Below are 12905 nucleotides of genomic sequence, written 5' to 3' on the forward strand. Positions count from 1 at the left end.
TAAGTTGAAGGGCATTACTTTATAGTAGTAGAGGCTTTTTGATGGAGGACCATTGCAGGGAGGAAAGGAAAGGAGGAAGAAGAAGAGAAGAGGGAAAAGAGAAGGAAGAAAAAGGGGCTAGAATTGTATTCAATCATTCAATGCCTAATTCATAAGAGGGGTGGCCTTTATATATGCCTTACATCAGGTCAAATAATTGACGACATACCAAAATTGGACCCTCAATTAGTTGATTAAGTCAACCGATTGATTAAATATCAAAATCGATCTAGTCACTCGATCCAATTACACGACTTAACAGCTAACCCAATTGACTTGACTAAAACAAAAGCAAATGACTAAATCGACTCGACCAATAACAAAAGCAACTAACCAAATTGACTCAACCAATAATAAAAGCAACTAATTGACTCCATTATCTAAATGAGGGGCTCTGATGTCCCCATCAACTCTGCCCAGGTGGGAAAAACTCGACCTCGTTGAGTGCAGGTCTAGCTAAAAAATTTCTGCAGGCACGATGAAGGTGGTGCTGTTAGGACTAAAGTTGGTGAAAAAAGTGAACACATACATGACAATGAAGTTGATGTGGTTGCCCGGCGTGGTCCAGTGGTCGTAGGGGATTTTTTTTTTTTGGGGGGGGGGGGTTGCAGTGTAAAAGGGGTTTGGTGAAGGGGGGCTGGTTGTGCTCGGGCCTGTGGAGGGATCAAGGCGTGGGCTTGGGCCGGTGGAGGGTTCTAGGCACGTGGGCCTGGGCAACAGTGGGGCGGATGGGTTTGGAGGGGGGTACAGGCCTGAGACACGATTTGGTGTTCTGTTTGGGCTTGTTAGGCCCGTGGTAGAAGTGGTGGTGGTGGGGGGAGGGGGGGTCTTGCCGACCCTTGTGTGAAGGGGAGACGGGTAGTGGGGCTCAGGCGGGAGCACAAGGGGGAGGAGTGGCGAGCGGCGTTGTGGGCGGCGACGGAAGAGGGCGAGCGACGGTGCTTAGGCGGGCAAGGGAGGCGGGGTGCCTCGGGTGAGATGCAGCCGAAGGAAGGCAGGGCGAGAGAGCTTGGGGCGGTGGCCGATGGAGGAGAAGGAGGAGCTTGGAGGAGGCCCTCGGAGGAGGAGGGGCTCGGAGGAGGCAGTGCCCAAAGGAGGCGCTCGGAACGGCTCAGGCCATGGAGCTTGAGCGGAGCGGTGCTATGGCAAGTGGAGGTGGCGGCGCTGCGGTCGGCCGCGAGGAAGAAGGCGCTCGGAGGAGGCGGCACTTGGAGCCAAAGGAGGAGGAGGCGATGCTCGCGCCGTCTGCCGGCGGTGCTTCGGAGGAGGAAGTGAGAAGATGAATAGGTACCTTTTTTTTTAACTGGCATGTGCGGTCACATGCAAATTTTTTTCTTTTTTTTTCGACGGCACGTGCGGTCACGTGCGAAATATTTTTTTTTGGGACCCGGGTTACCAGGTTGTGGGTTAATGGGTTTAGCACTTACCCGTTAAGGCTGATTTCCTTCAACCTCCCGATGGTTGCGGGAGGTCGCACCAATCTTCACGGTGCGGGCTGCAGGCAGGGCTCTGTGGCCTGCGGCGACGACTGGCAGCCGATCACGAGCTCTGGCCGGCGGCGAATCACAGACGGCGAGGTCGCGGGAGCGGAGCTAGTTGAGGACGGTGAGCCTGCGGTGGAGGCTGCGGGGTGGAGCAGAGGGTTCGGCTGCGGACTGTGGCCTGTGGCGTCGGGCGACGGGTCGGTCACGGGTTCCGGTGGGGCGGCGATCACCTCGGGTAGTGGCGATCTCCAAGCGGTAAGGCATGAATGTAGGGGTGACGAACTAGGCCTCCCGGTTCTTCACGAGTGGTGTTGGTCAGCGCGGCAACCCGGCGGTGGTGGCACGCGACGCTGCTAGTGGCGATCGGCAGTGGTGAACCGATGGCGAGGTGGCGCTGCATGGTGGAGGCAAGCAGGATGAGGACGGCCGCGGGTGGGATGATCTAAGGAAGGGGCTTTTCCCTTTTTTTTTTCTTGAAGCCTAAGGGGCTGTTTTCCTCTGCCCCTTCTTGTGAGAACCAAGAGAGAGGAGAGAAAACAGATGTCTTTTTGAAGTCGAGGGGCTATATTTTCCTTCCATAGGGGTGTGGCGACGGTTGGAGGAAACGCCAAAGGAGTTTTCCCTTTTTTCTGGTGAAACCAAGAGGGAGGAACCCTTTTCTTCTGGTGAAAATCGAGGGAGAGAGGAGCTTGGTGAAATCGAGAGAGAGAGGAGAGAAAAAACTGGATCGTGGCTTTGGCAGTAGGGGCAAAGCCGGCCTGTTCTGATACCAAGCTGATGAGGACCACTAGAGGGAGAAAAGGGAAGGAGGAAGAAGAAGAGAAAGAGAGGAGGAAGAAGAAGAGAAAAAGAAAAAGATTAGGAAGAAAATGGGGCTAAAATTTTATTCAATCATTCAATGCCTCATTCATAAGAGGGGTGGCCTTTATATAGGCCTTACATCAGGTCAAATAATTGACGATATACCAAAATTAGCCCCTCAACTAGTTGACTAAGTCAACCGATTGATTACATACCAAAATCGATCCAATCACTCGACCCAATTACATGACTTAACAGCTAACCCAATTGACTTGACTAAAATAAAAGCAAATGACCAAATTGACTCGACCAATAATAAAAGCAACTAACCAAATTGACTCGACCAATAATAAAAGTAACTAATTGACTCCATCATCTGAATGAGGGGCTCTGATGTCCCCATCACCTTTGATAGTAAGAAAGGTCGTCTTCTCCTCATCCTCGAGCATCATTGGGATCTGATTGTACCTAGAGAAAGCATCCATAAAGGTTAGAAGTTGGTTCTCTGAGGTAGCATCTACAAGTTGATCTATCCTCGGTAGCGAAGAGTTGTCTTTTGGGTAAGCTTTATTCAGATCGGTATAGTTGATGTAGACTCACCACTTTCCATTAAATTTTCCAGTAAGCATAACATTAGCTAGCCAGTCAGGTAGCTTACTTCACGAACAAAGTCGATCTCGAAGAGTTTGTCAACCTTCTGGTTTATGATCTGTTGCCCTTTTCGTGGCAAAGTTTCTTTGCTTCTGTGGCACAGGTCGGTGGGTCGGGTCCACATTGAGCTCGTGAGCCATCACCTCGGGGCTTATGCCTGTCTGGCATGTCTATAGCTATTTAGGTGAAGACGTCTGTGTTCACTTGGAGGAAGTTGATCACTTTGGCTTAGTGTTCTTCACTTAAGCCGAAGCCGATCTGGACAGTTCGACCGAGCTCATCTTCTCGCAAGGGGACCTGCACCAATTCTTCGGCCGCTTGACCTTGCTACTCCTTTAGCTCGTCCTTTGTGTCCAGCCTCTCGATCGATAGGGTCTTTAACGACTTCTTTCCTTTAAGGGTGGCCATATAACACTGATAGGCTATCATCTGGTCACTTCGGATTTCTGCCACTCTGCATCTCGGGGGGAATTGCATGGGCAAGTGGTAGGTGGATACCACAGCTCGAAAAGCATTCAGGCCAGATCGGCCCAAAATTGCATTGTAGGCCAAAGGGACTCAAACCACGAGGAAGTCTAGCCTCAATGTGTTCTTCGGGGCTTTTGACCCGCGGTGACCAATAGATTGATCACTTCTTCTATGAAAACTGAGTCTCCCAACAAGCTGATCAGAGAAGTGTTGACCTTTCAGAGCTGTTCGGCAGGTAGTCTCATTCTTTAGAAAGCATCATAAAACAATGTGTCTGCGAAGCTTCCATTATCAATAAGTATTCTCTTTACATTGTATGCGTGCTTTGAGATCTATGCAGGGATATGAATGACAAAGAATGGATTACTTTGAGATTTGTGCAAGTGGATGAATGGCAAAGTATAGGATGCTTTGAGATTTGTGCAAGTGGAGGATGATACAGGATGGAGTACTTTGAGATCTATGCAAGTAGATGAATGATAGATGATGGGTTGCTTTGAGATATGTGCGTGTGGATAAATGATAGGAAGGAATGCTTTAAGATTTATGTAGGTGGATGGATGAGAAAGGATGGTGCGCTTTGATATCTATGTAGGTGGATGGATGGATGAAGGATAAAGCACTTCAAGATATGTGCAAGCAAATGAATGATAGAGGATATAGTGCTTTAAGAATTGTGCAAGTGGATGGACGATAGGGATGAAGCACTTTGTAGTTTGTGCAGACGAATGGATAACAAACTGAGTGTTTTGAGATATATGTAGATGGATGAATGACTACGAACATAATGCTTTGAGATCTGTGCAAGCGGATGGATGATGGAGGATAGAGTGCTTTGAAATCTATATAGGTGGATGGATGATAGAGGATATAGTGTTTTGAGATATATGCATGTGGATGGATGATAGAGGATGTAGAACTTTGAAATCCGTGCAAGTGGATGAACAGAGTGCCTTAAGATCACATGAAAGCCACAATCCAAGTTCCCTAGATCAAGGGTATTGTGGTCTTTTTCCACTCCATTAATGGTGTCAAGATTCAAATAGACGGCTGGACTACATTGCAAATAAAATGAAGTTTTAGTGGCTAATTGAAACTTTTTAAATTTTTGAGGTCTAAATATAATTGGTTCAAACTTAAAGAGATGTCTTTGTAACTTTTTCTATTTTTAATCCGGCACAATGCTTTCATATCTATGATATTATTACTTTTGATGTGCATCATACTTGAGTATTTACGTATCATATCATCAAATGGTTTGATAAGCGCATTGGATTCAATATGTATCCCTTCTCCCTAACCATTCGTAGACTTTTTTTCCCGAATATAAGGAAGGCTTAGCCATCTATTTTATTTACAATTACAAAATATGATACAGCATAGAAAAGAGAGAAAAATATGAGTAGAGTTAAAGCAAATAGATTACATAGCACTTGCTTGAAAAATCAGTAAACAGAACATTGAATTCATCATGCAGAGACTGATCTTCTTCCGAGGCGCTTCAAGGGAGGTGATGTGCTGTAATCTTAGCCTTTGCATATAAGAAGCAAAGTCCTTAGGGGTGGCCCTTCAGACTTCCAAGCTGATTGCTTCCTTAATATATATATATATATATATATATATATATATATATATATATATATATATATATATATATATATATATATATATATATATATATATATATATATATATATATATATATATATATATATATATATATATATAACTCAAGGAAAGAAGAAGTGCTTAGGAATAATAAGTATGGCGTAGGTTACAAGCTGAAGGATGGATAGTAAGTTCATATATAGAAATGTGTGCATCTGTTAATAGGTCCAGATTCAAGAGGAAAGCAAATAAAATGTAGTAACTAGCGAGAATTTAAAAGAAAGGGAAAAGATTAAGAAACCAATCCGGGAAGTTGTAACAATATTAGCGTTTACTGAATGTAACACTCTCATGTGTATAAATGGTAAAAACAATAAACAAAGTCATCTAGAAATAGATGATGAAGATTTTGCTGCGGAGATGAACCAAAATCAATGATATAAATACAATCTGTGTGTTCCCAAACTTTGAAATTTGGCAAGAGATTGATCTCATATTTCATGTCAACTACTTGATGCTACCAATAATTCTAATAGAGACTTCAATGTCAACCCATCCTTGATTCACCCAAAAGAAAATCTGTTTCAACACCAAATAAAATCAGATATGGAAACTGTAGTGCATGATGCATAATACGAGCCACTTTCAGTTTGTAAAGTTATCTTGACCCATAATGTGTGGATTAGACATAACTCATGGTTTTAGGAACTTAACTATAGCAAAAGCATTGAAGAATTTGTTTGAAATCATACTGCAAGAGCAATTTTACATTAACAAAGCCATCAGTTATGCTCACAAGCTACTCAAATCAAGGTACAATTATCGCAAACAATGAAATAAAATCAGATACGGAAACTGTAGTGCATGATGCATAATACGAGCCACTTTCAGATTATAAAGATTGTAAAGTTATCTTGACCCATAATGTATGGATTAGAGACAACTCATGGTTTTAGGAACTTAAATATAGCAATAGCAACAACATTGAAGAATTTTTTTGGAATCATACTGCAAGAGCAATTTTACATTAACAAGGCCATCAGTTATGCTCACAAGCTACTCAAATCAAGGTACAATTATCTCAAACAATGAAATAACAGTAGCATCAATCACATTTAAGATACCAGTTTAGCTCCAAGGCCCATAGTTGGAAAAACCTAAACACCGAATTGATCTCAACCTGTCCAACGGTTAAACACCCTGAACGTGAAAAATCTAGACACATGAGAAGTTAAAGCTAAATATAAATCATGTTAAATAGTCAGGTAATAAAGCAAAGGCCAAAAAAAAAGAAAAAAGAAAAAAAAACAAAGGAAGAAGGTTATCTTGAAGGTAATTTCAAAATATTTCCCTTTACTAGATTGACTATGCATTAAGTGCCATACAACACAAGCCTCTATATTACACAAATGAAAAAACCAAGAAATTAATAAAAAAGCAGAAGAACTTTGCAGACACAAGTCAATCCTAACTGCAGGTCATACTTGGAAAATTTAGCACGTTTTGCATTACAACTCCGATAGCAGTTCTAGAACAAAGGCCTCTTAAGGAAACAAGCATTTATCACTCAAAAACTTAGTTGCCAAAATCGAGACAGGGTGCACGAGCAGGTGCAAGAATGAGAATAATTTGGAATCCTTTTAATAACAAAGTGCTTACGAAGTGAGCATAAGTTTGAGACTCCGAGATGATTCCCAAGTTGGTTCTTTACCCTAGGTAAAAATTCTGGCTGCTAGGCTCATAAAATAGTCAACTTCCCCGCTATAAACTTTGGCATTGTAATCCAATGTTTTGCTATAAGAAATTTTTTTTTAAAAAAAATCATCATTGAAGGAGAAAAAAAGCAGTGGTAAGAAATTAATTAGCTGAAGTTTTATAAGGAAAACAGCTTTAAAAAAAAAAAAAATCAACTTTGAAGGAGAAATAATGCTACGGTAAGATGGACATTAATCAGATGACGTGATTTTGAATAGTCAAATGTAAAAGTAAAAGCTACTGTTTTGACTACAGAAGAGCCAGGATAAAATGAAAACTGAACACTCAATTTTCTCTTCTGCAATAATTCATTCAGGACATCAGGTGACGAAGTATCAGCAGGCATTGAGGCAACAAACTCTTATTTACCTTAAATAGCAGCAGCAAATGCAATTATATTATTTGTAAGCTCCTCTTAAGTACACTAATATCAGGATATGACCACAGCTATGCAAGTAACATATTTCAATGAACTCAGAGAATCAGATAAAATAAATCCGCCCGTAATTCAAGAAAATGACCATATGGTGCAATAATACAGGCATTACATTTATGCACCAGTCAAGAATATCTCAAGTATAGAAGCAAATCCTTTGTAGGGAAATCCTAACATCAAATTGATCTAAAGCAGACAAAAATGGAAAATCAAGACTTTGATAAATGAGAAATTAAGGTGTTCACACAAATTCTATCCTACAGTCAAGTGATAAATATATGGCAGAAAATAAGGAAAGTAAATCAAGAAGTTTGATTAGAAGGCAATTTCATAATATTCTTTTCCTTTTCTAAGCACCATATGCATCATGCCTCTCCATTACATCGATCAAAATAAAGAACAAAAGGTTAATAAAACCCAAGCAGAGCTTTTAATAGGCAATTGCATGCCTGGATGAACCATGCTTGATAGTCATTCTTAACAAATACAATAAATTTTGCATAGCATTACTCTAATCCACCCCTAGTAGAATATTCATTAAAGTCAATTGATAGCCTCAATTTCTTTCAATCAGATAAAGGGTTGATATTAATTGAAAAAGTTCAAGCTTCAGATTTAGGAGGAAAGAGGTCTACATCAAAATATTCCAGATCCAAGATCAAACCTCAAAACAAAGACATGGCAAGATGGAGATTTGATTAAAGGAAGCATTTTTAATAAGCATAATATAAATTAGAACTAATTTGGCATGACTAAATATAAGAGACTTCATGGATTTTATCTGCTGAGCAACAACCCAAGATGACTTTGGCTAACAGAGTCATAATTCAGGACTAAGCAGTTGATTACTTTTCTCTAGTGCAATATGCCATTCAGGACATCAGTCAGTAAAATTTTAACAGGCATCAAGGCAACAGATTCTTATCCATAAGCCTTAAAGCATAGTCAGCAAACATCACAATCCTATATTTGTACATTCTTGTTAGGGCTCTCTTTTGTAGTACACCATTCAGGACATCAGACAGTAAAATTTCAACAGGCATTGAGGCAACAGATTCTTATCCATAAGCCTTAAATAGCATAGCTCGTAAACATCAATATTTATATTTATATACTTTTACTAGGTCCATCTCTTTTGTAATATGCCACTCAGGACATGAAGCAACAGATGTTTATCCATAAGCCTTAAAGAACTTGGTCAGCAAATGTCAAAGCTATATGTGTAGACTCTTAAGAATTGAACTATCCAGGTTAAACATTTCAATGTTCTCAGAGTAATCAGATAATTTATCAGCCCCAAGTTCAGGAAAATGAATATTAAATTGACATCATCAAGTTCTATCAGTCTTATACAGTTATACCATTAATCAACGAGAGCAAACACTTCTAAATTAAATCAAGTGAGAAGCATCTAAACTCAACAGTGTAGTTGTGTAAGTTTCTTTGACAATTGAACTGCTTAATTAAAAGAGCAGGAAGAACATAGAGAAGCTTGATTGGAATTGGAAAACAAGATTCAAATTTTTCCTTTATCATGTTCAACAAGCATGAGCTATTCAAGCCACTCCATAGGCACATCAAAGATAAACTGAAATTAATTAAAGAACAACTAAGCCTGATGCAATAGGATAATGCAAACTACTCAACTGTTCATAATTAAATGCCATACTCTCCAGAAGAAAGTTCACTTAAAATCTCTTCAGGAAAGTTGATTTAAAGAACACAGTAAGCATTCGTTGCTCAATGCCGAAATCAGTCATTGGTGGAAACACCAAATTTACCAAGTTAGATAATTGGTCTAATATAGTACCTATGATAAGGCAGACATGGCAGTTCAAGTGGCAACTTTACTAGATAAAAGCAACTAATATGACATTATTGAAGCAAGATAAGGAAATAAAATAATAGAAGATCCATCATTAACTCGAGAACTAAAATGGTCATACTGGAGCACCAGGGGATAATTAAAAGAGACATCTTTGAACTCGATCAGAGAGATGAGAATGCAGATGACAGTAAACAAACTCAGTATAAAAGGAAACAGTTATTTAAGTTTCAAGGGGGGAAAAATATCTTGATGAGTTGCAGCCATATTGGAGAACAACACCCAATCAGAATGGCAAGCGACAAGGAAAAGACACAAACACATGGAGTTTTATTTTTCTGGATGATTAATTACTACCACGATTATATTATAAACCTGAAAGTTAACTGGTATTAATCAAATCTGAGAAGAACCTTTGATTTCCGCAGCAAAAAGGTTTTTTTTTCGGTTTTATCTTTTAGAGGGGACAGATGGAGAAAACCATAATCCATTGGAAGTGATCTAGGGTTACAAAGATCCTTTCTTTCGAATCAAATGCTTCCAATCTTTCTCATCAGATCCACAAAAGGAACGCATTCCACCAAGTTCTCCATCTCATCAACCAAGATAAAGAAAGCCCTAAACCAGAAATCTGAAGAATCCGATGTTATGCATTCTTGATCTATCTAATGAGACATTTAATAATCCACAACAGTCACAAAATTTGTCAAATAGCATCCACCACCATCCAATTTTATTAAAAAAAAAGAGGGAGAAAGACTAAAAAAAACCTACACAAAAGAAATCCCCGTTTATCTCCATTTAGCGAGCTACAACGAGATCGGAGATAAACAAGTCCACAACGGCGTCCGATACATCGGTTCCCGATGGGCTCGAGGGCACGAAAAAGATGGACTTGGCGGCGACAAGCTTCTTCCGCTGCGGGAACCGAGGGCCATAGGTCCCGATGACGAAGCATGGGGAGCCGTCCATCTGGGCGGCGGCCGCCGGCGGGACCTGGGGCGAGGAGGGAGCCGAGAGGCGGGGGATCGGGATCTTGAGGATAGATCGGGGAGATCGGGCGCTGATCCTGGAGTCCCGGAGCCGGGCGAGGGCTCCCGGCCTCAGGTACCGGTGGAGCCGCTCCTCGACCTTGGACGGCGAGGCCTTGGCGTTGGGGCTCCGAAGCCTTCGGTTCATGGCGGAAGGTAGGCGAGAGACAGACAGAGAGAGAGAGACTGGGGTCTCTTTTTAGAGAGAGAAGGAGATGGGCGGACGAGAGACGTCGAGGGGTTTGGGGGGTTTTAAGGAGCCAGAAGGGGTGCGGGTGAAGAGGCGGGAAGATGCGACGGAGGGAATCCAGCGATCCGGTGCGGAACAGTGGATTTTAAAATGGAAGGCGGGACTGCCACGTAAGCCGGGGGCCCACAGTGAAGGCCGTGAACCAGCCCAATAGTCGCTCGCCACGCAACCGAAGTAGGGGCGCCTGTTATCCACCGACGGATCCGTTGGACCTGGTTCATGCAATAATTTCGGCCTTCCGCGAATTGGCGTTTTTCACGTGTTTCGATTTTTTGCGGAGGAGGCGCATTTTGGGAAGGAAAACGCGTGTCTAAATAACAGCCGTTATCTTTTTATTATTCCGTTAGAATTGCCGCTGCATAAAGACGTAAAGGAGGCGGCAGCCGTCGTTCGATTTGTCATTATTTACTGAACAGAGCATCCTTTTGGGTTCAATAGGATGATCGTAATTTTATCATCCGTTAGGCCGTTACTTCCACGGTAACTTCGGTGACGATATATGGGAGTCGTTATAACGGGATAATTTTGGTCGGCAGTTACGTGGAGGAGTATTTTAGGAAGTTTAGTGAGGGGCATTTTGGGAGAAGGGAAATTATGCGAGTGGCTTTTGGTAAGTGGGGCGCGAGAGTCGCCTTTCTCGGCAACGTGGGACGCGACTTCCGCGGTACGCTTTCTGGCGCGCGCACATGCACGGAAAAATATCCGCCATCAAATTCAACGGCGATGATTCAGATGATCGAAAGGCTTGATTTCTTGAAGTACCCTACGCTTTGGAGCATGGGAATTTCTTTCCACGAGCATGCAATCATAACCGGACAGTAAAAGTTATTTAAATAATAACATTCAAATTCTAACTAAATTACAAGCCTTACCAAATCAATAATATTCCAAAATCTTGTATCAATTTAAAACAAAATCTAGTCTTATGTTAATATCTCGTCCTAATAGCTCTCCATGATAAAAATAGTAAAAAATCATACAATGAGCTAGACAACCTAGTAAGTAAGGAATATCTTAACTAAACAATTCCTATAATAAAATATAAATATAAATTACGATGAATCAGTATAAAGACATAATCAATTTTGTTTCAAATATAAATTCATTAAAATTCATATCTTTCAGATATTTGTATGCAAAATCATAAATCTGATTTGAAATAAATTATATTCAACTCAAGAGACTTTAACATGGCCACACTTGACACTTATACCTTGTGGCCAAGTTAGAAACAGAACTGCACTTATACCTTGCGGAGTGAGCTAGAATACTGCACTTATACTTTGTGGAGTGGGCTAGAATATCGCATTTATATCATGTGGTGGGGCCATAATCAATAATAGTGAGAGTGCCAATGCATAATCCCCAATTGGCAAGATTTAGAACATAGGCTGAGAGTTCCAAATCTGATACACATCAAAGATTTTTTTATAAAATAATAGATATATCACAATCCAATTAAAATATGCATATATAATGCAAGAATAATAAATAATTTAACAATATTAAAATATTACTCTAATTTACATATCTATTTTTTATTCAAATACTCATATATAAATCCATTAACAATTTAGTCGATATAAAATAATATTATACAAATGAAAAATAGGGGTGCAAATGGGTCGGGTCGGGTCGGGTCCTAGGTGACCCCGATCCGACCCGATTTTTTGTTCGGGTCCCAATTTTGGACCCAGACCCGACCCGGTTGAAGATTGGGTTGGGTCGGGTCGGGTCCGAGTCGGGTCCGGGTTTGATTCGGGTCGGGTCCGGGTCCGATCGGGTCCAATTTTTTTGTGCTTTTGGAAAAAGTTTTGGGCAAATCTAATTTGGTCATATCATAATTATGAGGTGCTGGGTGACCCATGACTTGAAAGACTTTGCAATTGAGCTCCAGTCAGAACAGATGACCCATGACTTACTAACTAAGTCGGTCTACAAGCCAAATTTCATATCACACTATTTTTTATCTATATGACTGATTGGACAGTCTCCCAGCTCCCCTCTCACGAGGACAAAAAAAATCCCAGACCTTCTTCCAAAATCCAATTCCATTACAGAAAACTGGCACATGACCCATATTCAGTTGCAGTGTTCCCTCACTTTCTCCCTTCAAAAGTTAAAAGAAACAAAAACCAAAAAACAGAAGGAAAAAAAAAAAAAAGGCAACTACCGAGACACCAGAGGTCTCAACAGTGTAATAGATCGAGAGAGAATCCTGACGTTCCTTTGGATTCTGTGAACCTATGCTTGTTGCTAACTTGCTATCCTCCCACACTGACCAACAGTACCACAACCCACGCCAAAAAGAAAAAGAAAAAGAAAAAACTTTCTTTTGCTTTTCCTCTCTCTCTCTTCGGGTCCATTCGGGTCGGGTCGGGTCCGTTTGGTAAACCCAGACCCGACCCAGAAAATGATTCGGGTCCAATTTTAGGACCCGACCCGGACCCGCGGGTCCTAAAATTCGGGTCGGGTCGGGTCTATGCGGGTCGGGTCGGGTCGGGTTACGGGTCGACCCGACCCATTTGCAGCCTTAATAAAAAATCTAGAAAAGACA

General features: G+C 41.3%; 1 protein-coding gene across 1 annotated transcript; it reads right to left on the bottom strand.

Annotated features, from left to right (window-relative positions):
- Positions 1 to 9868: 9868 nt before the first annotated feature.
- LOC103720497 lies at positions 9869 to 10246 on the bottom strand. Its single transcript, XM_008810217.2, has one exon. It carries the CDS (start codon positions 10244 to 10246, stop codon positions 9869 to 9871), a length of 378 nt encoding a protein of 125 aa, XP_008808439.1.
- Positions 10247 to 12905: the final 2659 nt, after the last annotated feature.

Source organism: Phoenix dactylifera, chromosome 11 (genome assembly GCF_009389715.1).
Source record: "Phoenix dactylifera cultivar Barhee BC4 chromosome 11, palm_55x_up_171113_PBpolish2nd_filt_p, whole genome shotgun sequence".
NCBI classification, from domain to species: Eukaryota; Viridiplantae; Streptophyta; class Magnoliopsida; order Arecales; family Arecaceae; genus Phoenix; species Phoenix dactylifera.

Bases quoted from the DNA above. Each gene is read 5' to 3' on its own strand.
- LOC103720497 (XM_008810217.2), bottom strand. From the start codon at position 10,246: ATGAACCGAAGGCTTCGGAGCCCCAACGCCAAGGCCTCGCCGTCCAAG.